The sequence below is a fragment of the Cavia porcellus genome, unplaced genomic scaffold (genome assembly GCF_034190915.1).
Source record: "Cavia porcellus strain 051 isolate PalLab524CR breed Dunkin Hartley unplaced genomic scaffold, mCavPor4.1 scaffold_22, whole genome shotgun sequence".
Lineage (NCBI taxonomy): Eukaryota > Metazoa > Chordata > Mammalia > Rodentia > Caviidae > Cavia > Cavia porcellus.
This window is the reverse complement of record NW_026947505.1, coordinates 15,846,962-15,872,216: the sequence shown is the minus strand read 5'-3', so window position 1 is coordinate 15,872,216 and position 25,255 is coordinate 15,846,962. Positions and strand designations below refer to the sequence as shown.

Genomic DNA, 25,255 nt, shown 5'->3' with positions numbered 1-25,255 from the left:
GGTATTTCAAGTCACAGACAACTTAAAAACAAGTAAGGTTTGGAATATAACTTATAATTAGGCATCTGCTTTCGGTTGAAATAAACCTGCCTCTGTCAGGCACGAAATCTCCATACAACAAAAAATAGACTAGAAGCCTTCAGCATATGAGGTCAGTGCAGAACAGAAATGACTTTCCTAAGCGAATGTCTTATGCAACAAGAGCAGATGCTCAGATGCTGGCCTGACCAGAAACCCTTCAGCAGCTCCAAAAAACCGGCGTCTATTTACCAAAGAGAGAAAGTGTATTTCAGAATTTTCAAAATGTTCACCTAAATACTAATTGGAACCTTCTGTTCTCCGAGCATTTTAGTTATGAGTCTTCCCGATGAGAATTTTAGATAACAGTTTTCCTTTCATGTAGCAGTCAGAAGAAAAAGTTGGTGGATATGTAGGTGGCACAAGTTTTAATGATTTTAACCCATTCTTACGGCACTTTGAACTTTTTTTTGTTTCTTTTCTTCTTCCTCTTCCTCTTCTTCTTCTTCTTCTTCTTCTTCTTCTTCTTCTTATTATTATTATTATTATTATTATTATTTTTGAGGTAGGGTCTTGATATACAGTTCAGGCTGACCCTGAACTTACTATGTAGCCCAGATCGGCGTTCATGATGATTCTCCTGCCTCAGCCTCCCACATGCTGAAATTACAGGTGTGTGTCACCATGCCCAGTGTATTTTGCAATTTTAAAGAGCATTGTGTGTGTATTTTTCACATTTTTATTGGTACCTGTTTTGTAATAGGCAAGGCTCCTCCTCACCCTGGGGATCTAGTGCCTGCACATAACACATTTGAATTCTTTTTTCTTTCTTTTTCCCACCCCTGCCCCATTCCCCATGTATTTTTAATCAATTCTAGCAACATCAGTGCCCCTGACATAGGAAAACTTTTCGATTGTCACTTCTACTTTACAAATCCAGAGGCAGCCCAGGCCTGGCCTGAGGGCATGTGCATAGCCGCCTCCTAGCAGGTGTCTTCAAGACAGATTCCTGGGCCCTGATCGCTGAGATTATAGCTAAGGAGCTTGAGAATGGCTCCAAGAGTTGGCCCTGCCCCTGAGGAGCTCCCCAAGTTATTCAGGGGTTGATGGTGCTTTTACTGCACCTCTAGAAGCATTGCAACCTTTCCAGGGACCCCCCTGCCCTGAAGTATACAATGGAAAGCAGGACCAGAAGGACTGTGGGTGATTGTGGACTGGTCACTGTCACCCCTGAGTCCTTTGCACCTCACCTACCAGACTACATCCGGGCGCATTGCGCTGGCCCCATCTGTGGGATTCCTCCTGTCTTTTGCCCCCTTCAGTGCAGACCAATGTAATCAGAACCCAAGAGTCCCCGAGTGGGAGGGAGGATGCAGGTAGCTTCCATAGTGGTGTGGAACGTGTTTCTCGTGGTAATTTGGTGACTCAGTTTCCCTGGGTGGATACCAAAATCAGTGCATTTTTTATTAGTATTAAGTCAATAAAAATGTGTATTTTCCCCCCAAGCTTCCTATGTATGCTAACTTTTGGGAAATAGATTTCTCTTCATTTGAATTTCTTCTTTGATGCATTCCCACGCGCATTAGACTAGGAAACCAGAGCGCTCTGATGGTTGGTTCTGAGAACGTGAATTTTCACAAGTTTGTCTCGAGTGGCCCTTTTCCCACCACGCCCCAGGCCTGCCCGCACGTCTGGCTGGCAAACCTTCTTTCAGATGTGTTTGGGGACCTTAAAGATCACGTGTCTTGGTTTCCAGGAGGGTGTTCTTTGGAAAATAGCTTGTTCGTGAAGGTGGCTCCCAGGGGTCCCCCAGAGCCCTTGACATTGAGGTCGAGATTATTATAGCTGCAGTAATCAGATGACATTTGCCCTTGTCATGGTGCTGACTTATATGTGGGTGTTGTTAAAAGAGCTGTGGGCTAACTACTGATGCGGGAGAGCGATCAAAGTCGTGGGGCCAGTTTTACATGGAGCCGGGATTTGTCATTAAAAAAAAAATAAAGCCAGCTGGGTGAGGTGAGGCAGGTCTGTAGTCCCAGCACTGGGGAAGCTGAGGCAGGAGGATTGTTGTGCATTCCAGACCAACTTGGGCTACAAAGTGAGCTCAGGACCAACCTGAACTGCTTAGCAAGGCCCTGTCTCAAAAAGACAAACAACAAAAAAAGCCTGCTTCATTTTTGAGAAACATGTCCTTTGTGAAGCAGATTTCAGTGATTCTCAAACTTAGTTTGGTTGTTTTATTTTCTCTGTGACAGTGTCGGGAGTTCCTACCTAGCTCATCTGGGGAAGCGGTTGCACTGGTTTTGGGTTTTTATTTTATTTTATTTTTGACATTTTTGAAAGAACTACTAACAATCTTGTTCTTCAGAGTTGGGTATTTTTGTTGTTATTAGATTTTTTCCTGAGACAGGGTCTCACTTTGTAGCCCAGGCTGGTCTCAAACTCACGATGATCCTCCTGCCTCAGCCTCCTGAGTACTGGGATTACAGGGATGTGCTACCTCTTCTGGCTGCATTAGTATCCCCTCCCCCCCAAATTGTATTGGTTTTTCAATTTCAAGAAAAAACAGATATTTGTTGCTTGTGATAAAAATCCGACCTTTCATGGAAAAATTAGAAATTTGAAGACCTTGTGTGCCACTGAAAGCCTGCTTGCTTCCCAAGCCCTGAAGACTTTTCTGACGAAATTGAGGAAGGTGGTAAGGAACAAGACTTCTTATGTGGTTCAGTGGCGCAGGCCAACCTTTGAAAGAGCAACGTAACTCAGCAAGCCAGTGTTTTCCACAGAGCCAGTGGGTGGTGGCCTAGAGTCCTGCTCTTAGGTAAGTTCCGGTCAAAGTGCAAGGTGGCCTAACGGGCATTAGGTCACTGTGTGTAAAGTCATTCGGCTCCTTTGAAGTTTCACCCTGCAGCAGGCTTTCAGCAATCACCACTGGTGGGAGTCGGGTGTATTTTAAGGAAGGATGTTGACAATTGTCTGAAAATCAGTTTTTAGACGGGATCCAGAGAAGCAGAGACTTGGGTGTACATTTGCTTCGAGAAAAGCCATATGTCCAAGAGGATGCTGGCTGTAGCTGGGGTGACCCTGTCCCCATGGATCGGGACTCTGCCTGCCCTGGGTCCTGCTCTAATTCATTTCAGGCTGGGATCACAGTCTGTAGGCAGAGTTGGGAGGAGACTCGGGTCACACAGATGTGAGTAACTGAGGGGGGTCAGCCTCGTAGCTGTGATGCTTAACTGACACCCAAGAATGGTCCGGGAAGTTTCCTGGCAGCGCCTTCTGTATTTTCCAAGTTGAAAGAGGGAGAGAGTGGACCAATCCATGGAAGAAGAATCGGCGGGTGATAGCGCTGGTGTCTGTGTGTGTGTCCCTGTGTAGATTTCTGTCTTTTCACCTCTGCTACCTCATTGGGTCCAAGCCACACTTCTGAGTTAAGTCCTTGTGGGGGATGCCTGAGAAAATTTAGGGACTCTCTGAGATTGCAGCATTAAGAATCCTGCTCACCCTCGCTCTGAGACTAGGGGAGAACAGTTTGGAGTCAGAATTGGTTGAAATCTGGGTGCTGTTATTAGATAGCTGTTTGTAGACAAATACATTTCCCAAACATCAGCTTCTATGACTGAAAAACAGAGACAGAACCTCATCAGAGTGCCGGGGGAGAATTACGTTAACACGCAAATGGCACACAGCACGTCATTTTCCTGGTTGTTATTATTTTGTTTTGTTGTGACACAGGGTCTCACTATATGGTTCAGGCTGGCCTCAAACTCATTATGTAGCCCAGACTGGCTTCAAACTTGCAGCAGTCCTCCTGCTTCAGCCTCCTGAGTGCTGGGGTTACAGACCTGTGCCAGCTGGCTTTCCTTGTTGCTGTCAATGAGCTTTGGTTGAGTCAGTTGGCACTTTGTGTACCTTGGGATTCATCTGCATCAAGGAGTTCAGTGTCATGGCACCGTGGGTGGAGACGGGCAGAGGCGCTGGTGTATGTCTGTGCAGCAGGGAGCTCTGAGCAGTGTGTTGGTCCCACACGCTCTGCTGTGATTGAAAACACAGACCCACAGCCGGCACACACCCATAATCTCTGCACTTGGGAGACTGAGGCAGGAGGATGGCCATGTGTTTGAGCCAGCCAGGGCTACATGGTGAGTCCAAGGCCAGCCTGAACTGCATAGCAAGAGCCTGTCTCAAATCAAGCCAAACAAACCATAAAACAAAATAAAACAAAGCAAACCCATCACACAATCTTTGCCTGCTACCAGTAGCAGCGGTTTGGAAGATGATAAACCAGCACTTGTACTTATTTATTTATTTGGTTTTCTTTTAGTACTGGGACTCAAACTCATGACCTTACGCTTGCCAGGCAGGCGCTGTACGACTGAGCTGCATCCCCACCCCCCAGAAGTCGCTAAAATATTCCCTATCGCTATGCTGTCTAATGTGGTGACCAGCACTTGAAATGAGCCTCTCATGGGAGGAACTAACTGTTTAATACTATTCAATATTAATTAGTGGAAGCTTAGCCTAAAGAGCCACATGTGCCTGGTGGACTGTAGTTACTAAATGGCCGAGTGAAAACAATGAAAATCGCGGCTTTCCTTGCCGTCCCTTTGATTTGCTGCCTGCTCTGGCTAAAATGATCTTTCTGTAGCATCAATCATGCCCTGTCTTGTTGCTAAGAACAAAGACAAATAAAACCAGGGGAGCAGAGGGCGGGCTCCCGTGGTTTCCAGTTGCTCTTAAATTAAAACCCCAAGCCCCTTAGCTGTCCCGCAAGGCCGGGACCTGGCCCTGGCGTCTGCATATGGGCCTGCCCTCCCTGCTGCCCGGGAGCCCTCAGCTCCAGGGTTGGCCACCTGGATGGCACTCGAATCAGCTGCCCTGAGATGCTGTGATCTCTGCATAGGTCTGCTGGGGAGGAAAGGACAGCAGAGCAGAGAGACAGTTCCCCTGGGCGCTGGCTCAGGACGACTGGGACCACAGGAGTGCTGCTGTTTGTTGGGTGAATTGTAAACCCTAATGCTAACAGTGACAAGCCCTCTTGCAGCGTCTGCTATCTGTCAGGCACCGAGGTTGCTGCTGTTGCAATTCCTTACACAGATGGGGAAACTGAGGCTAGGGAAGGCTTGGGGCTTGCCTGGGATGCACAACACCCAAGAGCAGAGGCAGGACCAGTACCCTCTCCTCTGTAAGAAGCCCCCTTGCCTCTAAACCTGTGGTCATGTGATCAGTGGCAGCTTGGTGGCTCAGGACACAGGAGAGGGACCCAGAACAACTAAGAATGTTTCACAGGGCCAATCCATGGTGAGCTGGATGGGGGTGAGACAGGCAGGGCTGGAGAGATGCGGACTGCACCCCCAGTGGAGAACAGAAACACCCCCATTCGGTGCCCGAGGGGCCTGGGTGGCCCTGCACTGAGGGCTGGCAAGGAGGCATCCCCCAAGCTGGCTGTTTGAGGACAGGGATCTGGAGCTCACCAAGAAACATGAGAGCAGAGGCGACCAAAAGATACCCAAGCCCTTCATGCTGCTAAATCCAGCCATGGTGGTGACACCCGCACATCATGTGGAACGACAGATGGCACTAGCTCGAGCCACAGGGTCACCTCACTCTCCTGATGGAACTGTGCTGACCAAGAAGAAAGCCAGCATCACGCAGCACTTACTCAAGGGCACCCAGAAAGGTGCATCTCCCCGAGCACTCAGGCAAGGGTCAGCTCGAGGGGCAGGCGGGGCTTGTGCCACCCTGCACCCTCGGGCTGCTGCTGCTCCGTCGGGAAGAGCTATACCCAGGAGCCATGGGCGAAGGGAGCTGGGACGGGTTTTCCTACTCCAGAGTTATGGACTGGAGTCCATAGCAGTATTTTAGGGAAACTAATGAACTAAGCCTGTGTCCGTAAGAAAGCAAAGATGGGACTGCAGAATGGATAAACAGAAGACAGGTACTAAATGTAGACACCGATCATATCCGAAGGAGAAGTAGAGATAATTTCAGAGATCATCTGTTGGTTTAAGGTTAGTAAGAGTCTCACGATTCTGTATGCATAAAGCAAGTCAACCAGCCCAGGAGCAGGGCCGGGGTTTGGGTCAGTGACAGATGCCAACCTGTGTGCACCAGGCCCTGTGCTCCATCCCCAGCACTCAAAAGAGACAGAAAAAGGAAAAAGGAGTGCTTGTTCTCAAGGGCAAAGGGGATCAAGAAATGGGACAGAGGGGAGCCCTGGTGAACAGGAATAAGATGTGTTCTGTACAGGTACCAGCTCTATACCAGGAATGGAAACATGAGTCTATGAACATGTAGTCATAAAATTAAAAACACAAAACTTGACAAAAGATAGCTTCAGGTATGAGTGTTCGGTGGGGAGTGAGACAGAATCTTGCTGTGTAGTTCAGGCTGGTCTTGAACTCACTGTGTAGCCCAGGCTGGCCTTGAATTCACAGAGATCCTCCTGCCTCTGCCTCCTGAGTGCTGGGATTACAGGCATTCACCAACACGCCCTGCAATATGTAGAGTTCTTATAACAAAGGGGGAACATAACTGCAAGCTGTCTATACAATTGAAACCCAGAAGAAGCCAACCTAATCCAGATCTGTATTATGATTAAACAAACCGCGATCAGCTTAGCAAAGCAGCTGCTCAGAGGTCACACAGCAAATCTGTTATGCAATACCAGGTTTTCACACTTCCCGATTCCTGTGTCTTGAGACCTTTGCTGGAATCCGCCCAGAAGAATCGACTTGTACTCCCCCACCCCCATACTGGGCAAGCGCGGAAGAGTGCAGGAAGACCTGTATAGGTTCTGCAAGGACCTAGGCCGGGTTGCAGCACAGGTGCCTGGCCTGTGGCCCCCAAGGTGATCATCTGAGGGAGATGGGCCGTACCATGCGCCCCACTGTTTCCTAGATTCTGGTCTCCTTGCGTGCTCCGATGATACAGAAACGCTGTGGAATGGGCTCCAGGCCCAGGGCGCACAACGGCGTCTCCAGCCCCCAAAGGAAGGGTCCCCTTGTATGGTGCTGTAGCGAGCCCCGTGCGGGCTCTGAGGGCTGAGCCCGCAAACTCCGAGCTCCCGACTGGCTTTGGCGGTGAGAGACACGCAGGGCCGGCTCTATGCGAGGTTCTGGGAGCCTGGCAGCCAGATTGGAAAAACACCTGTGCCTGGTGACAGCCAGGACAGCCAGGAGCCCCCAGCCAGGGGGAGGCGTCCAGGCACGAGCCCATGCAGAGCAGAAGAGGAGACAGTGCTTAGGGCACAGGACGGGAAGTTCCCAGCGAGGGGGAGTGCGCAGGTGCTGCCCACATAGGAGCATGGGGCCCTTTGTGTCACCCTGATGCTCAGGTCCCGAAAAGGGGACGCGGATGCAGCCATCAGGAGCACCGGTTCATTGCCATGGCCCCACAGAGAATGTCACTGTGTGCGTGCATGCGTGTCTGCACGTGTGTGCATGTGTTTGATTTTCTCTCACTGTTCCCCACGCTGGCCTTGAACACACGATCATCCTCCTGCCTCAGCCTGCCCAGTGCTGGGATCGCAGGTGTGCAGTACTGGGCGTGGCTCGTGTCGTGTATTTAAAGTTCTTTAGCTCCTGATGATGAAGTACATGGCATTTGCTCAAGAGCCATTTAACAAAAGAAGAAAATAAAGGTTTACCCCAGTTCCTGTGCATACTTGTTTTTCTGCTTGTTTCCTCCGAGCCCCGCTTTTGAAGGAGAAGCAGGAGGTGCACCAGCTCCAGAGTTCACCTCAGAGAAGCCCACAGTGTTCCCAGGCTTCGCTCCAGAGGCCTCCTGCCCCCCTGGCCTGGGGCTGGGCTCGTCCTGTATGCACAGAACCCTCTCCTGGCTCGTATCTTGGGAGCTTAACTTAAATAAACCCATTATTAAAAAATCACTTAATGCCCCCCTTTATATAACAAGTCCTGGATTCCTTGATAACCACAAAAGAGACATAGGGTTTTTAAGATTTGGGGGCCCAGTTTTTTTTTTCCTGTTGTTGTGTGAGATCAAATGAAAGCAGGATCTAATGACAACATTCTTTGCATCTAGGAAAGTTGAGTGTTTTGTTCTGTGTTTCTTGGTCTCTCTCTTTTGGTCTAATTGTTTGTTGTGTTGCTCAGTCTAATATGAAAACAAAGTCCCCGGCTGGTCATTTAATTAAGATAACTTTTAGTTTTTGTGTGTGTAGTCCTGAGGATATTTATCTTCTTGTGTGTATCTGTTCGAGGAGATGACAAGGTCTCACTGTGTAGTTCAGGCTGGCCTTGAATTTGCTGTGTAGCCCAGGCTGGCTTGAATTCTCCAAGATACTCTTGCCTGAGCCTCCTGAGTGCTGAGATGATTGGTGTGTACTACCACACCCAGTTTAAACCTCCTATTTTGAATAGTCTTAGATTTATAGAAAAATCGATGCATTCCTGCCCCTGCCAAATCTACTGTTACTTACTGCTGTTCTTTTTGCTGACACCCTTCATCAGTGTGGTGTGTAATATGTTCTTATTTATTTATTGTCTTTTTGAGACAGTGTCTCACTATGCAGTTCAGGCTGGCCATAAGCTCATTTTGTAGCCCAGGCTGTTCTCGGACTCGTAATGATCCTCCTGCCTCAGCCTCCCGAGTGCGGGAATTTGGCCTGTGACACCATGCCCAGCTCAATATATTCTTACTTTAAAAAGTCCATGCTCTTTTTGGATTTCCTGCATTTCCGCTAATGTCCCTTTCTCTTCTTTCCTCCACTTCTCACCCAGGAATGGAGTAGCACATGACATTCAGTTGTTGTGTCTCCTTGGGTTCATCTTAGCTACACATCCCACACTTCCCTGGTGTGGGGTGATGCTGACAGTGCAAGGAGATGAGGCGGGTGTTATGGGTTGTCTGAGGCTTCCCCACGAGCCTCTGGAATGATGTGGTTTGGGGGAGCAGGTCACAGAGACAAAGTGCTGGTCTTAACCCATGACATCTGGGATCTGCGTGTCAGTGTTATTAGCATGGCTTACCCTGGGCCACGCTGGCCTTGGTCACCTGGCCCCATGAGTCATTCTCAAGTTTCGTAGAGAACCTCTCTCTGTCTCTGTCTGTCTCTGTGTCTCTGTGTCTCTGTCTCTGTCTCTCTCTCTTTGTCTCTGTCTGTCTCTGTCTGTCTGTCTCCTGTGTCTGTCTCTCTCTCTGTCTCTCTGTCTCTCTTTGTCTCTGTCTCTCTGTCTGTCTCTGTCTCTGTCTCTCTGTCTGTCTCTGTCTCTTTGTCTCTCTCTGTCTCTGTCTCTTGGTCTCTCTCTGTCTCTGTCTCTTTGTCTCTGTCTCTCTCCACACTGCAGTTTTGGAAGGAAGCCACTCCGTCCCCAAATGCCTTAGAGGTCTGCCTGTTCCCTCTCATGTTCCTGTTTGTTTGATCATCTTTAAAGACCAGCACGGACTCTTTACAGTTTATTCTGTACTTGGATGATGACCCAGCAGCTCAGGTGGTCCCAGGTGCCCTGGCCCTCTGTGCATTCAGGGCCACTTGCTTCCTGGCTGGGAGGTGCTCCCCGCCCTGCCTCACCCTGGCTGCCCCCAGCCCCCCAGGCCGACCTGTGACTGGAGGGCTGGATGGTGTCGTCCATTCCCCCCCCCCTGCTGGGGTGGAGCCCTGCTAGCCAGCTGAGGACTGTTGTCCAGTTTGACCTTTCACCCCAGAGCAGTGGTCTGTGAAGGAAGGTGCTGGTTGCCTCTCAGACAGGTGCTGGGGCGGAGTGATGAGAACTGGGTATCCCCTGAGGCACAGGCTCCTTGCTCACTGAAACAGCAGTGAGCAGTGACCAAACCAGACGGGCGCTGATCCACACAGCCCTGTAGGTTCTCGGGGCCCAGAAGGACACCAGGGATGCAGAGGATGAGACTGGTGAGTCCTGGGCCCCTCTATGTACCGGGCAGTGACTGCAGGGCCGGGCCTCGGTGTCCCCAGAGTCTGGCTCTGCCCAGATCTTGTCATCTCCTCTCTTTGGTTTGTGAAGGGGAGGACTCAAGATGCAGGGTGGGGGTCGGTGATGACTAGGGTGTGTGGGGGGGTGACTGTCAGGGAAATATAGCGCTCTGGATAATCCCAATCTTGGGACTGTGGAGAGTGCCTGGGGCAGCTCGTTATTTTGCTGGTGGACTGCTGGAGCCCGTGTGTGCCCCTCAGGTAGAGAATCCTCAGTTCATAGAGCTCATGGGTTCAGATCGCGGGTGGGAATGGCCAGACCGGTTCCTTTGTGCCAAACATGCAAAGTAATAAAATAGTCATCTGCCTGCAAGACTGTGAACGTCCTTTACGCTGTACTGGTGAGTTAACGTCATTTCTCTTCCTCAAACTCGCTTTTTCATTCCATCTTTAAAAAAATTTTAACCTGTCCTGGAAATTTCCCCTTTCTTCTTTCTCTCTCTCTCCCTCTTCCTTCCTCCCTCCCTTCCTTCCTTCCTTCCTTCCTTCCTTCCTTCCTTCCATACTTGCCATACGTATTGATCACATTCATCACAGGGAGTCTTCTTCCTCTCCTTCCTCTCCCCTCCCTTCAACTGTCCTCCCTCCCTGTTTACAACAGCTTTGTTTCTATTTTTTTCCTTCCATTCTGACTCTTTTTAACACTTCCTTTTCTCATTGAAAAATAATTTTTCAATTATCATTGCCAGCCCTAGTTTTCTGATAGGAGCCTTCTGGAGTCTTTTCTTCAACTGCTAGGATAACTCACTGGAAAGCAGAGAAACAAGGAAATACCTGTTTATGAGTGGCACTCAGAATCTTTGGATTTTTTTTTTTAATCATACCGGGGATCGAACTCACGACTCCTTGCTTGCGAGGCAGGTGCTTATGCCACTGGGCTAAATCCCCAGCCCTAGAACCTTTGGATTTTTTGAGACTAGGGTCTCACTATATAATTCAGGCTGGCCTTGAGCTCACTATTATAGCCCAGGTTGCCCTCAAACTTAGCGAGATCCTTTGTCCTCAGCCTCCCAAATTCTGGGGTGACAGACGTGTGCCAGCATGCTAGCTCTCTTTTTGAATTATTAAATTTTTATTTTATTTATTTCTTGTTTTTTCTTTTTTGAGACAGAGTCTTGTTATGTAGTTCAGATTGGCCTTGAACTCACTATGTAGTCCAAATTGACCTCTAATTTGAGGTGATCCTCCTGCCTCAGTCTTCCAAGCACTGGGATTACAGGTGTGCACCACTAGGCCCAGTTCTGGGTTATTCATTTTGGTATAGGGAAGAATCTGCTAGTATTAGCTGTCTTAGAAAATAGTTCAACCAGCTCCACCTTGTGTTATGCAGTGACTATTCAGAACTGTGTTTTCTGTTACCCGCATCTTTTCTTGTCCGCACTGCTGTCCTGGGTTGCTTTACAAGATAAACCTGCTGTTGCCTTTCTGTCCCAGTTAGGAGAGGGTTAAAAGCCCAGAGTGTCTGTGGCACAGGGGCCGCTTCTAAGAGAGCTCATGCTTAACCTAATAGTTTAGGGAGGACTGGGGATGTAGCTCAGCGGTGCAAGCGCCTGTGTGGCAAGCTTAAGGTTCTGAGTTTGATTCCTAGTACAAAAGAAATAATGGTTTAAGGAATTCTGTTTGGTGAGTCATCTTCATCTCCTTCTGACATTCTTGCCCCTTCTGTCTTTTTAAAAGGAAAAATTGCGGAAGGGAAGAACAGAAACTTTTCAGGGAAGAATGTGGGACGTGTAGCTGGGTCTAGTCACAGCCCGGCTTGGGGAAAAGCTGTGAAACTTGGCTCAATCCCGATGGTCCCCCTAGGAAAGATGGGAAGTCTCTGACATTTTAAAAAGCATTGCGCATTCTCGGCGGGCCTGCTTGCTTGCTTTCTCCGCCCTTTCCTCTTCCATCACGCTGTTTCTAGTGCAAGTACTATTTAAAGGGAGGTGAACACCCAGCAGTTCCATCGGGTGTGATTGAGGAAGTCCTGTTGCTGGCGGACTCCTGGAAACTCCAGCTGAATTGCTGTTTCTCCTCTCTGTTTGTCTTTGAGACAGTCTCGCTATGCAGTTCAGGCTGGCCTCAGCTCACTTTATAGCCCAGGGTGATCTGAAACCTGCGACAATCCCCCTTAGTGCTGGGATTAGGGGTGTGCGCCACCACGCCCCACTTGTTTCTCCTCTTTGGGGTGCATTTGTCGGGGCTCCTGTCTTACAGCACTCAGGGAAAGCTAACTTCCCCCTCTGCGTCCTGTGGCAGGTGCTGGGCTGGCTCACGCAGAGTAGAGCCAAGCCCTTTCTGTTTGGGTAGCAGGATCTCAGGAGGGTGTGGAGGCCGTGGCTGTGGGACTCACAGTGACGCTCAGGGTGCTGACCCAGGGCTTGGTTGGGACAGGGGTCCTTTTGTGTTATGGTAGTCTTCTCCTCACTCTTTTGGGCAGTGCCTTGGTAATAAATGGCCTTGTCCATTTTTTTTTTTTTTTTGCAATGGGAATTGAACTCACAACCTTGCCCTTGCCAAGCAGGCTCTTGTGCTGCTGAGCTGAACCCCGGCCCCATGTCTGTTACTTGTATTTGAGCATTGCCTCTTCCTTCTCTCTCTGGCAGCCCACCTCTCTGGATGTCCGCTGGTGAGTCTCCCTCTGATGTTCTCTGTGGGTGGAGGGAGACCCGGGAAACTGTGCCCTCTGCGTGGCACTGGATGTTCCCTGGCATGGTGCATGTGGGCATCAGGTTTCTTAAGTTGGACTTGATGAAGTAGGGAGGCAGAGATATATAAAATACTCCTTTTCAGAAGCTACTCTGAGATATGAAGATAATTTTTTTTTAATCCAGGAACTTTTTGCATGTTTTTCTTCCTTGCACGGCTTGAACTTTGCTGCAGGCATGTTGATTCTGAGTGCAGTGCTCGGTGTGAAGCCAGAGAAGCCCGAAGTCCTGTCTGCGGTGCAGCCATTCAGTCTGCCCCTTAGGTACAGACTTACGCAAGCTGACTTCCCTTTATCTTTCTCAAGCTCTGAACCCCCCCCCCCAACTCCTGTCTCTGAGTCCCCTTCCCATTTGCAAAAATCTGTCTCCCTGTTTCTATCTGTCTTTAATTTTGCCTCAGTTAGTGTGCGCCACCACTGTAGGGATTTATTAATTATTGAGTTTGTCATATAAGAGAAACCATGCAATATTTAAGCTCGTGTGTCTGATTGGTTTCACTTAACACCGTGGTCTCCGGTGCATCCATTTTCCTACACATGACTGAGGTTTACCTTCCTTTGTGGAAAGTAGTGCTCCGCTGTGTGTAAAACACCACGTTCTCTCCACTCATCCATCTGCGCGTGGACTCATAGGCTGCTCCTGAGACGTAGCTGCTGTGAGCTGTGCTTCTGTTCATGTGGGTGCTGGGGCACTGTAACATGATGGGCCCTTAGCTCTTTTGCGAAGATACCTAGAAGCTGAAGAGCTGGGCCAGATGAAACTTCTAGTCATCGTTTTTGAGAAACCTCCACACTCATTTCTGCAGGACCGTCGTAGTGTGCAGTTCCACCACAGTGTAGGAGGGTTCCCTCCCCGGATGCGTCTTACGTGGCCAGGAAGGTCGAGGGCTTCACCAGCAATGGCTTCCACGTTGCTGTTGCTCAGGTTTTCTGTGTGTGTGTGGGCTTTTTCTGGTCTTGTGTTTGTATCTTCCTCTCAGCCTTTTGGCTTGCCTATCCCTGAAGCCAGTGCCTTGAGAGTATTGCATTCTACAAATAAAAGGTGACATTAAGTTTCCTTCAGTTAGTTTTTCTCTTTTTCTGAATGAATGCAGTTCTGACATCCGTCTCTTTGGAACACTGGGCTGCCTACTTGTGAGAGTTAAACGGTGCTGCTGGCTTTGTTGACTCGCTGATATGTTCAGTTTCTCTTAGCATTGTTGAATGACATCAGCTCCCCGCCACGCCCATCCAAAGTTCAGTGGCCAAGGTGTATTAGCTAGGACTGCACAGCGCACAGCTTTTTTTTTTTTTTTTTCATTGCTAGCTCCTCACCCTAGGTCACCACGGTGGAAAACAGGTGCATTTCATGGCCGGTGACCAGCTGTGCCCCTGCTTTAAAGTGTGTCAGGATCAGCCCCCACACATTGTTCAGGTGGCCCAGCTGCAGGCAGCAAGCAGGCAGGTTCAGTCCAGCTTTGCTTCCTCATTAGCCTGTGCAATGCATAGTCACCATGAGTGATGGAAAGGAAATTGACTGATAAGGAATGGAAGAAAAGTGATTGTCTTGGAGGTGAAACTTAAATGCAAAGTAAATAAAGTTGTGAAAGACGTAGTTCTGGTACTGTGGGACTTGCACTTTGCCACTCAATGTGAAGCCAGAGTAACTCACGGGTGGGCTGTGCATACAGCAGAGATGTGCTGGCCAAAAGACAGAGTTGTGTGCAGTAGAGCACAGTGTGCAATGTCTATCCTTCTACCCCAATGATGACTTAGCATTTTTGATTAATTTATTTCTATTTGTCTGTACTTGCAGCACATATTTATATTCCTTTGTGGAGCTGGTGCATGTACGTAATGTCTCTTAATTCTTTTTTATATCCTCTTCCTTCCTGCCCCTCATTCTCTCTCTCTCTCTTTTTATTTAAAGAGAAAGAAACAAAACTCCTCCCCCAAAAATAGAGAAAAAAAGGATAGAAATAATACAGAATTTCAGAAAAAATAAATAGTAAGTAATCACTAGTTGATAAGTTACATATTGTTATCTTAGAAATAGTTGTTAGGTTACAAAATTAAAGCATACAAAGTGACATTCAAATAGTGACACTGCCAACAGTTCTGCTCAATGATCCAACAAAAGCTTAGTAATATGGTTATCAGTCCTACACACTTGTTTTTTGTCATAAAGAGGGTAAGATTAAACATATCAAAACAGAACAAAACAGTTCAAAAAGAAACAATTTAAAGAAATACAGATTTCAAATCAAGTCCACTGGAGATCTTCACTGTCTATCTTATTGTCTCTAGTTTTCTTCCAAATAGTTGTCCCCATCTTCACACACATTGAATACATACTGCATATTATAGAACTAATCAAATCATTAAAGAATGATGAAGGTTTTTTAGGTCTTCAAGATCTGACATTGGGGAAGTCAATAATGACTACCTTAATGTCTCATTCTCTTTTTAGTAGCTGTCCTTATCTTTACACATGCTGAAATTGAACTTAAGAGACTAGACTAGGGGCTGGGGATTTAGCTCAGTGGCATAAGTGCCTGCCTTGCAAGAAGGCAGTTGTGAGTTCGATCCCTAGTACCGATAAAAAGGAAAAAGACAAAAAAAAAAAAAAGGGACTAGACTAATATCCCTCTGAACAGTGAATAATAGTATTGATAGATTTTATATCATAATCTTACAGAATTAGCATTGGGTTTTTTACTGTCTCTTCTTCAGAGTATCTATTCATTACATCATGCATTATATAGTCTGCTCCCATAAATAGTTTAAAAAATTCTTCCTATGTGTGAATTTCTACATGTATATCTGTACTCTCTGTATTATTGGGAAAAACAGATCATAACAAGACAACAAAACAGATTCCTAGAAAAACATGCAATGACAAAGACACATAAGACCACAATAGTAGGTGATCTACTGTAGTTACTATGCTTTCTCTTGTTATTTTCAATAGACTTGTCCACATCACCAGGCTTAATATAGTTAAGCATAGTATTACATAGCTATTTTTATAAAAACACAACTTTGAAGACATTGTAGGACTTGAGAGCAGTTAATAATCAAAACCAGTATGGATATCTTTTACATCTTATCATCTTCAGAGTAGTTGCCTCTACTTTTAGACTTGATACTATCAAGCATACCAAATTTGAATAAAATCAGCCAAGGCAAAACCGTGGTCTAACAAACCAGATTAAAATAAGATCAGTCATAGTAAGACAATGTAAGTAATACAGAATTTCAGTTTAAGTTAATAGGAGATTAAGGATAGTCACCATGGTATAACCTGCTATTTTGGGGTTAGCTGTCTGTGCCCTCAAATCTGATATGAGTGGACAGACCGGAACAAAAAATCAAACTAAACAGAGTGATAAGACTTCTGTGACTTTTAAATCCTGATACACTATTAACAATGTCCTCTGCCTTTTTAAGGCTATTTTTCACCTTTCCCCTTCTCAGAATGCTTTGTATGTTTTGAGTCCCACTAGCCACTTTAGGTTTTAGATTAGCGGGCCAGCCTGTTGTCTATCTGAGTGTTGCTGAATCTTTCTACCCCTGAGCTTGATCTTGAGCTGTACTCCTTTACTCACTAAAGTCATAGGGTTTTCCTTCCTTCCAGCTGTGTAGTTCTACACTGCCCCAAAGTGTCATAGCTTTCCAGTCTGTCTGTGGCTGCTGGATGAGTTGTCCCTATTTCTCTCTGGTTTCCTGTCACATATAGCATTGCTTTCTCATCTTTGACTTTCAGTTTATTAACCCTCCTTCTGGTTGAGTGTATTTCCCATTCAGAGCATCTCGATGGAGCCTGCCTCCTAATCTACTCTGCCTGTTTTTTTTATTTTAGTGTATCAAGGCTACCTATATTAAATATTATAACTTACTGTCTCTGCCTCTTGTCTGCTACTCCACTTTACTGCTATAATTTGTCCACCTTACTCCCTCATTCCACTGTCTGCCCTATTCATTGAGGCCTCTCTGCCACTGTTTCTGGAATCCTGGTATCCCTTCCTCTCTCTCTCTCTGAAATGTCCTTCAGCACTCTCTGTAGGGTTGGGTTGGTGGCCATGAACTCCCACAGTTCCTCCTTGTCTTGGAAACAACTTATTTCTCCATTAATTTTGAGAGAGAGTTTTTCTGGGTACATCAGTCTTGGTTTCAAATTATTTTCTTTCAGGGCTTGGACTATTTCCCCCCAGGCTCTTCTTCATTTGAGAGTTTGTGTTGATAAGTCTGTTGTTATTTTGATAATTTTTCCATTGTAGGTAATCTGCTTCTTTTCCTTGGCTGCTTTTAATATTCTGATCTTTTGGTGGATTTCTGGAATCTTGATTATTGTATGTCTGGGTGTAGATCTGTTTTGGTTGTAGGTGGCTGGGGTTTTGTATGCCTCATTTATCTGGATATCGTTTCTTTTTCCTATGCTTAGGAAGTTTTCCTTTATTATGTCTGAATATTCTTTGTAGTTCATTTTTGTTACTCCTGCTTTTTCACTCATGAGCTTTATTCTTAAGTTACGTATCCTTTTGTTGTCTTCTAGCCTTTGAATTGTTTCTTTTTGGTTCCTCGTTATTTTTAAGAGGTCTTTTCTTTTGCAATCATATAAATCTCTCATCAAGCTTCAAAAGGCTAACTTTAGTTTATGTCAAGGCATTTGGCCTGTTTTCAATGGAGTTTTTAGTTTCCTGGTAATCTCTTTGGATCTGTTTCATGTATTCTACGTTATGTTTAAATTCTTCATCGAAAGTTTCTCTTTCTTTTCTGATTTCCTCTGTTCTTCCATCTGTGTTCTCTTGGGAGGGGCTTATCATTTCTTTAATTAATCTTTTTATATCTTGCCTCACTTGGATTAGAAGTACAGTTTTAAATTCTCCTATGAGGTAATGAAGGTATTTCTTTATGTCTGCTGATGCTGTGTCTAGTATTGGATGGTTAATGCACTGATTCTCTTCTGTATTTACTTCTCCTGTGCTTATTTTCTCAGGTTCAGCAGCTGGAGATTTTGTAAAATTTCTGTCTCTTGTCATGTTTCTGGTTTCTTTCAGAGTGGTGTGTCCTGGGGGTCTCTGGCCCTCTCTGTATTGCTTAGGGTCTTTCTGAAATGTGCTGTATGGGTTTTGCTGCCCTCCCCGGTTTGCTGTTATCTAAGGTGCATGCAGGGATGCAGGGACAGTGCAGGCTAGCCTCAAGCCTCTGAGCCAGTCAATCCACAAGTTAGGCTGTAACTTGTGGACATCACAGAGTCGTGACAATTTTGTACCTGCTTATTGGGTCCCAATCAGAGGCGTGGCTCAGCCCCAGCAGACCCCACCAGTTCTCTCTGCGCCAGGGGTGGCTGACTGATGTCATCGCGGCACCAGGCTCTGCCCAACTCCAAGATGTCCTCCACCAGTCCTCTCTGTCAAGGACCGACTGATCTCCCCGTGGTGCTGGGCTCTGCCCAATTCCAAGATGTCCTCCAACCAGCGACAGCAGCCGTGGGACCCAATCCCTAGCACTCACCGGGAATCAATGCAGTTTCTTCCTCTTGGGTCTACTGCATGCTGCGCCGTATGTCTTCACTGTGCTCCCAGCACAGCACAGATCAGTCAGAAAACTGTGTGGTGCCCAGCTTCGGAGCCCAGGTGTATGGTTCTCTCACAGTCTCCTCCGGTGTGGCCAAGTGGCTCTGGCTGCTTCGTGGGGCCCCAGGTCCCAATTTCCAGCACTCACCAACAGTCAATGTAGCTCTTCCCCTTGGATCCACTGCTCACTGTGCCGAGTCCTCTTGTTAAGGGTTTGGGATTAGCCGACTCCCATTATCAGCAGCCAAGGTCTCAGCCCGACCTTGGATTCTCTGCGCGTGCCTAGTATAGCACGGACCGGGGCTCAGTGAGTGGGTCGGGCTTCAGCTCTCCATCCGTGCTTTTCCTTCCTCTTCCTAGTTTTATTTTTCCCTTTGGTTACTGCCTTGGTTAATAAAAATCATTATCCATTCATCTGGCCCTCTCCATGTTGTCATATTCTAGCGTCTAATCCGATTTCTCCACAGACTCTCCATCTAGCACCCTAGCAAGCCGCCATTTTTCTCCCCTCCCTCTCTCTCTCTTTTTGAGACAGGGTCTAACTATACAATTCAGACTGGCCCAAAACTCACTTTGTAGCCCAGGTTGGCCTCAAATTTGAGGTGATCCTCCTGCCTCAGCCTCCTGAGTGCTGGGAGTACAGATATGTGTCATTGCACCTGGCTCCCTCTCCATCTCTCGATCCTCTTTTCATTTGAGAAAGATCCATCTCCCTGATTCCTATTGTCTCTTATTTTGGTTTTTACATACAGTTTGAGTTTCTTATGTAGGAGAAACCATGCTGGATGTAAGCTTGTGTGTCTGATTTATTTACAATATGGTCTCAAAGGACACCCAGTGTTCTACCAATGACTCGTTTGTTTTTCTTTATGACAGAGAACTCCATTATATATAAATAACATGTCTTTTTTATCCATTCTTTATAAATTTATTTATTTCTGGATTTTTCTATTTAATATTTTCAGACCATGGTTGACTGTGAATATATATTGTACCAAAATAATACTTCACTCAGTACATTAAATCACATGTATATTTAATATATTGTAATACAATTTAATGTATTACATTAACAGCATAGGATCAGTGCTCAGTATTTTTTTTTTGTTTAAGGAGAAAAAGAAAAAAAACAGAAAAAGGGTACAAGTTATACAGAATTTCAGAAAAAATAAACAATAGGAAATCACTAGTTAATAGATTATATATTGTTATCTTAGAAATAGTTGTTCAAGTTACAAAATTAAAGCATATAAAGTGGACTTTCAAAAGTGAGACTGGAAACAGTTTTGTTCAATGATCCCACAAAACTCAGTAATATGGTTATCTATCTTACACACTTAAATATACATGCAGTTATATCCTTTAAAGCACTTTCTTTTCCTTTCTTTTTGTGACAATTACACATTTTGGGTTTTATTACTCCCACAGTTCTTATTACTTTTTTTTGAAGAGAGTAAAACCAAATGTGACATAACAGAACAGAGTCAGTCAAATCAAAAGGATGGACATAATAGATAATGTAAAAACAAAATACTAGGTGATCAACAATGGTTACCACACTGCCTCTTGCTATCTTAAAAAGAATTGCCTATATCATCAGTTATAATAAAATTGAACAAAACAGTAAAGAATAAAACCAAAACATTGGAGACATTACAGGACTTTAAAAGAAGATAATAGTCAACCGGAATGGGCGTCATAATGAATCTTATTGTATTTACAGTTGTTGCCAAACTTTCGAACTTGGTGCTATCAAGCAAAGCAGAATAGAGGAAAATCAGTCAAAGCAAGATGGTGAGGGCTATACAGGGTTTCAAATCAAGTTAATAGGAAATCAAAGTGGGTTACTATAATGTATCCTGCTATTTTTTCTAATTTTTCCCTTAATTAAAAAGAAAAAAAAGTAAATAATTAAAAAAAAGGAGACTGAGATAAAAGAGGGCATAACAACAAAACAGCATAGGTCAAAGCATAACCATTTAAGCAAAATAGTGTTGCACCACAAGATATCCTGACATAAAAGTAGTTACCATAGTGTCTCTTTCCTTGAAATCTTTGAGTATAACTTCGTATACTGTAGTACCAAACATATCAAGACAATGTAAAACTATTCAAGAGAATGACAGTATTACAGGGTATTTAGAACCAACTATCAGAAAATGAACAATGGTTTCTGTATAATCTCCTTGTCTATAAAAGTTTTTGCTTATATTATCACATATAATCAAATCCAATAAGATACAACCTGTTAATACTGATGGAGACAGAAGAATAAAAGCTTGATGGGACTTCAAAGCAAGATGATACTAAATCAGCACTAGCTATTATGATGTCTTGTTTTCTCCAAAATAGCTGTTCCTACCATCCAATCTTCTCTGCTTCATTTCTGTTGACCTCTTTTTCTGTCATTAGTTGTCAGTTTGTCTTCTTCATTTCACTTTCTGCTCCATTCATTGTGGCCTCTCTGCCACTGTTTCTGTAGTCTTGATATTTTCCCTTTTTAGAATATCCTGCAGTATTCTCTGTAGAGTTGATTGGTGGTTGTAAATTCCCCTAGTTCCTCTTTATCCTGGAAGCACCTTGTTTTTCCATCAATTTCTAGGGACAGTTGTGCAGGATGTATCAATCTTGGCTGGAGGTTGTTATCTTTCAAAGCTTGAATTATTTCCCCCCAAGCTCTTCATGATTTGATGGTTTGTGCTGAGAAGTCTGCTGTAATTCTGATGGATGTTCCCTTGTAAGTGATCTGTTTCTTGTCTCTGACAGCTTTTGGTATTCTGTTCTTATATTGTATTTCTGGAATTTTGATTATTATATGCCTGGGTGTAGCTCTGTTTGGGTTGTAGGTGACTGGGGTCCTGTATGCCTCATACATCTGAGTATCTTTACCTTTTGCTAAATTAGGGAAATTCTCTTGGATTATTTCTGTGAATAGCTTTTGTTGTAGTCCATTTGTTTGTGTCCCTACTTCTTCTTTTTATGTTCTTAATTCTTAAGTTATAGATCCTCTTATCATCTTCTAGCCTTTGTATTATTGCTGCTTATTTTCTTGTTATTTTTAAGAAGTTTTTCATTTCATGCTCCCATATTAAAAATCTGCCCTCCAATTCAGATAATCTATTCTTAGTTTCTTTCAAGCTGTTATGTCAGCTTTCGATAGAGTTTTTAGTTTCCTGGTAATCTCTTTGAACCTGCTTCACGTATTCTATGTTTTCTCTATTTTCTCCATCAAACAATTCTCCCCTTTGTTTCTGTTCTTCCATTCCACCATCTGTTTTTCTTGGGCAGTGCTTAGGATTTCTCTAACTATTCTACTTATATCTTGCTTTATTTCATTAAATACTTCATTTTTAAACTCGTCTGTGAGGCTCTGGAGATATCGCTGTATGTCTATTGGTGCCATGTCTGATATTGCATGTTTTCTGTCTTCCTTTGAGTTTCCCTTTCCTGGATCAGTGTTCTTAGGATTGGGGACTGAGGACCCTTTCTTGTTGCTTCCTCTTCCCATACTTTTTGTTTCTTCCATATAAGCGAATGTAGGAGGCCTGCTTTTTTCTCTTTTTCGGTTACAGTTTGTTTGAATTGCGCTGGCTAGGTGTTCCTGCCCACTGCAGTACACTAGGGAGACACAAACCTGGGCAGCCTCTGCTGGTCCTGCCCCTCCAGGTCAACCTACCGAAGGCTTCACCGCTAGGGTGCACCTCCATTCACTGGTTTGGGCTAGCCTACTGGGTCTTAGTCAGTGGCGTCACACAGGCTAGGCACTCCCCACCAATCCTGCTTGAGAGGGGAATATGCCACTAATGTCACTGCAGCATCCTGTTCCGGCAAGTCTTCCCAGTCCCAGTATGTCCTTTGCTGGAACCTCCTACTCTATGAAAGGGTCCCCGTTCCGCTCACTCACTGCAAGTTGATGTAGGGTTCCCTGCTAGTCCCACTCTCAACTCTGTTCACAGATTCCCGCTCTCAGAGTTTTTGCGCCTCTCTCTCCCTGCCGTGCTGATTTGGACACAGCAGCACCAGCAGGAAATTCAAATCGCTGCTTTCAGTGGTGCGGGTTCTAGCTTCTGCACTGAGATTTTATCTGTTCCTGTTATAGTACCAGGATTGGATTTCCTGGTTGGTTTCTCTTAGCTTAGTTCATTCCTGGGTTGGCAGGGTGTATCTCCCCTTGCTTAGGACTCCTCTTACCGCACCATTCCTGGATTCTAAGTGGGGTGTCTCAGAGAGCCTCTGAAGCTGCTGCTATCTATCTGCCATGTTCTTCTGGAAGTCCAGTGCTCAGTATTTTTTAAAGGAATGAATTCATAAACATCTATACACCCACCATCCACCTTGTCTTATATATTAGTCATGTTCCCATCTTTGGGGCAAGATACCTACAACTATAACTTGAAGGAGGAAGGGTCTATTTTTGGTTTATGTTTCTGGAGGGTTCAGTACATTGTTGTTTGGCTTCAGGGTACAAATGTCATGGCAAAGAAGATGGAGGAGGAAATGTACTCAGTCCATGGCAGCCAGGAAGCAGAGAGAAAAGGGAGGAGCCAGGACCAAGAATCCACCCTTTTGGGTCTCATCCCTGGGACCTGGTCCCACCTCTGAACATGAGATTTTTAGATCTAAGCCATAAAACTCCATCCCAGTCTCCCAAAGGCTCATGCCTTGTCCTCGGTTAAAATGTACTAGTGCATCTCTAGGAGTTGCCAAAGTTTTAATAATTGCTGTGTTGCTGAGAAGTCCAAATACAAAGTCTCCTCTGAGATTCAAAGCAAACAGCTGTAGCACCTATGCAAATTAAAAACAAAGTGAGCTATTTCCCATATACAATGGCGTGGAGTAAACATTCTCATTCCGAAAGGGAAGAATAGGGCAAAGAAAGAAATCAGAGCAAAGCAAGAACAAAAATACCCAGCAGGGCAAATGCTCAACCCTTGAACTACACATCCAGTGCCTGGGCAGGTCTTGGTGCAGTGCGGCTCCAAAGCACTTGGGGGGCTCCTGCCACCCCAAAACCTCCCACTCCCTGCTGCTGTCCTGGCAGACAGGCCACGTTCCTGGGGTCTCCACTGCGCTCTGGCTGTGCACTCTCATGGTTTTAGCATCGTCCCGGCAGTGACAGTATCCCTGTCACACATCATGACCTGGGCTCCCTGGGCCTCTCCATAAAGCCCCACAACTCTTGTACTCCGCAAACCTGAAAACCCGGCTTCCTTTCTGCTATCTGAGGTGTTTCTCACTACACTGACTCTGGTTGATCTAGAATTAGCTGCTGACATTTGAGGAGACTTTTTATTATATTAAAATATGCAGAACAGTGTAGAAACCACAAATGTGTGGTTTGACATTTTCAAAACGGGAGCATAGCCCTGTGACCGCAGCCACATCAGGAAGCCAGTGGCACCAGCAGGGTCGGAGATTCCTAGAGAAATAAGGCATTTTGAGAAAGAGAAGGGCTGCTGACTCTGTCTTCTTTCCCTTTTTCCTCCATACAGGTTTTGTCAGTATGTGTTCTAACGACAATCCTCGGTTGTATATTTGGGTTGAAACCAAGCTGTTCCAGAGAAGGTAATTAGTTCTTGTTCCCATTCATAGTCTCTTTCTCTGTCTCTCCACCCTTAATTTGCAATGTCATTGAGGTAAGTGTTATATCCTGAACCCATTTTTATTTCACAGATACCATATATTATACATTTATTTTTATTTTTTTGAGACAATTCATTCTGTGTAATTCAGCCTGGCCTTGAACTCACAATGTACCTCGGGCTGGTCTTGAACTCATGGTGATCCTCCTGCCTCAGCTTCCCCAGTACTGGGATGACAGGCATGTGCCACTATGCCTGGCAGATACTGAAAATTCGAGAAGGCTGGATTGACCCTTCTTGAAATGCTTATATTATTTTAGCCATACAAAATTTTATTTGCTTGCAAAATTTTATCTCAAAACAAGGAAGAGGGCTATGACCATAAAACAACTAAAAAATCTAAAGCAGTAAAATAAAATAAAATAAAATAAAATAAAAAGTCATGTAAGGAGAAAGACATGAGCAGACAGGGCCTGTAGGTCCTGTGCTGTGCCTTGGAACCCTCTCTACAGGGACCCAGGGATACTTTCCCTGGAGTTTGTTGCTAAAGCATCTGTGGATGTTGCTAGGTAACCATTTAGTATCCTTGGTCAGCCAGAAACTGATCAGAACCCACTCTTGGGGATTTTAAAATTACAGACATGGGTGGTTTCAAAGTAATAGTGAAATTGAGCTTTTGATTATGTGTCTCTTCATATAAAATGCAGAAATCTGCCCATCTTTAACAAGATTAAGTAATTTAATTCAGTCAGTACATTGCAGTGGTTGTTCTTTTGGCTTTGAGGTACCTTTCCCCCTCTGTAAAATCACACATGCTGGGGCTGGGGATTTAGCTCAGCGGCATAAGCTCCTGCCTTGCAAGCAGGCAGTCGTGAGTTCGATCCCTGGTACCGATAAAAAACCGAAAAAGCAAAAAAAAAAAAAAAAAAAAAAAATCACACATGCTTTTCCTTGGGAATTTACTTTTTAAAATTGAGCAACTTTTTTTTTCCTGTTCAATTATTCTGCAATTATAACATTAATCATTTAAAAAATTTTAGTGATTGTTAGGCTATCATATATTGTTCAAGTGAAATGTAGTAATTTTATTTAGTTAACAGACTATTCCAAACAAATATATTTAATTTAAACAAAAGTAAAATGTTTCATCATATTAAATAAATTTGCTTTGACTAAAATCAGACATCAAAATAAAGGGTTGCAGTTTTATCTAAGCCCAGCATAGAATGAATCTTATTCTTGAGATTTGCAAGGTATATAGTGTTTCTTTCCTCTTAAGGCATGAAAGCTGGTATTTCTGATCTTGGACATTACTGTTTTTACTTTTTGTCCTTAAATTTACCAGTGTCGCATGATATTTGAATTCCATGGTGTTATTTTGTGGGGTAAGGAGATCATTCAAGTCAAGAATTAAGCTTATTACTACCCTTTTCTTAGGTTATGACCATTATTTTAT

General features: G+C 44.8%; 1 protein-coding gene across 1 annotated transcript in view; it reads left to right on the top strand.

Moving 5' to 3' along the window:
• Enpp1 (ectonucleotide pyrophosphatase/phosphodiesterase 1) overlaps positions 1–25,255 on the top strand; it is a 62,788-nt gene that overhangs the window by 2,755 nt on the left and 34,778 nt on the right. The window contains exon 2 of the mRNA XM_003468464.5: positions 23,710–23,782. Within this exon, the coding sequence (XP_003468512.3) occupies positions 23,710–23,782 (73 nt within the window). The remainder of the gene's footprint in view (positions 1–23,709; positions 23,783–25,255) is intronic.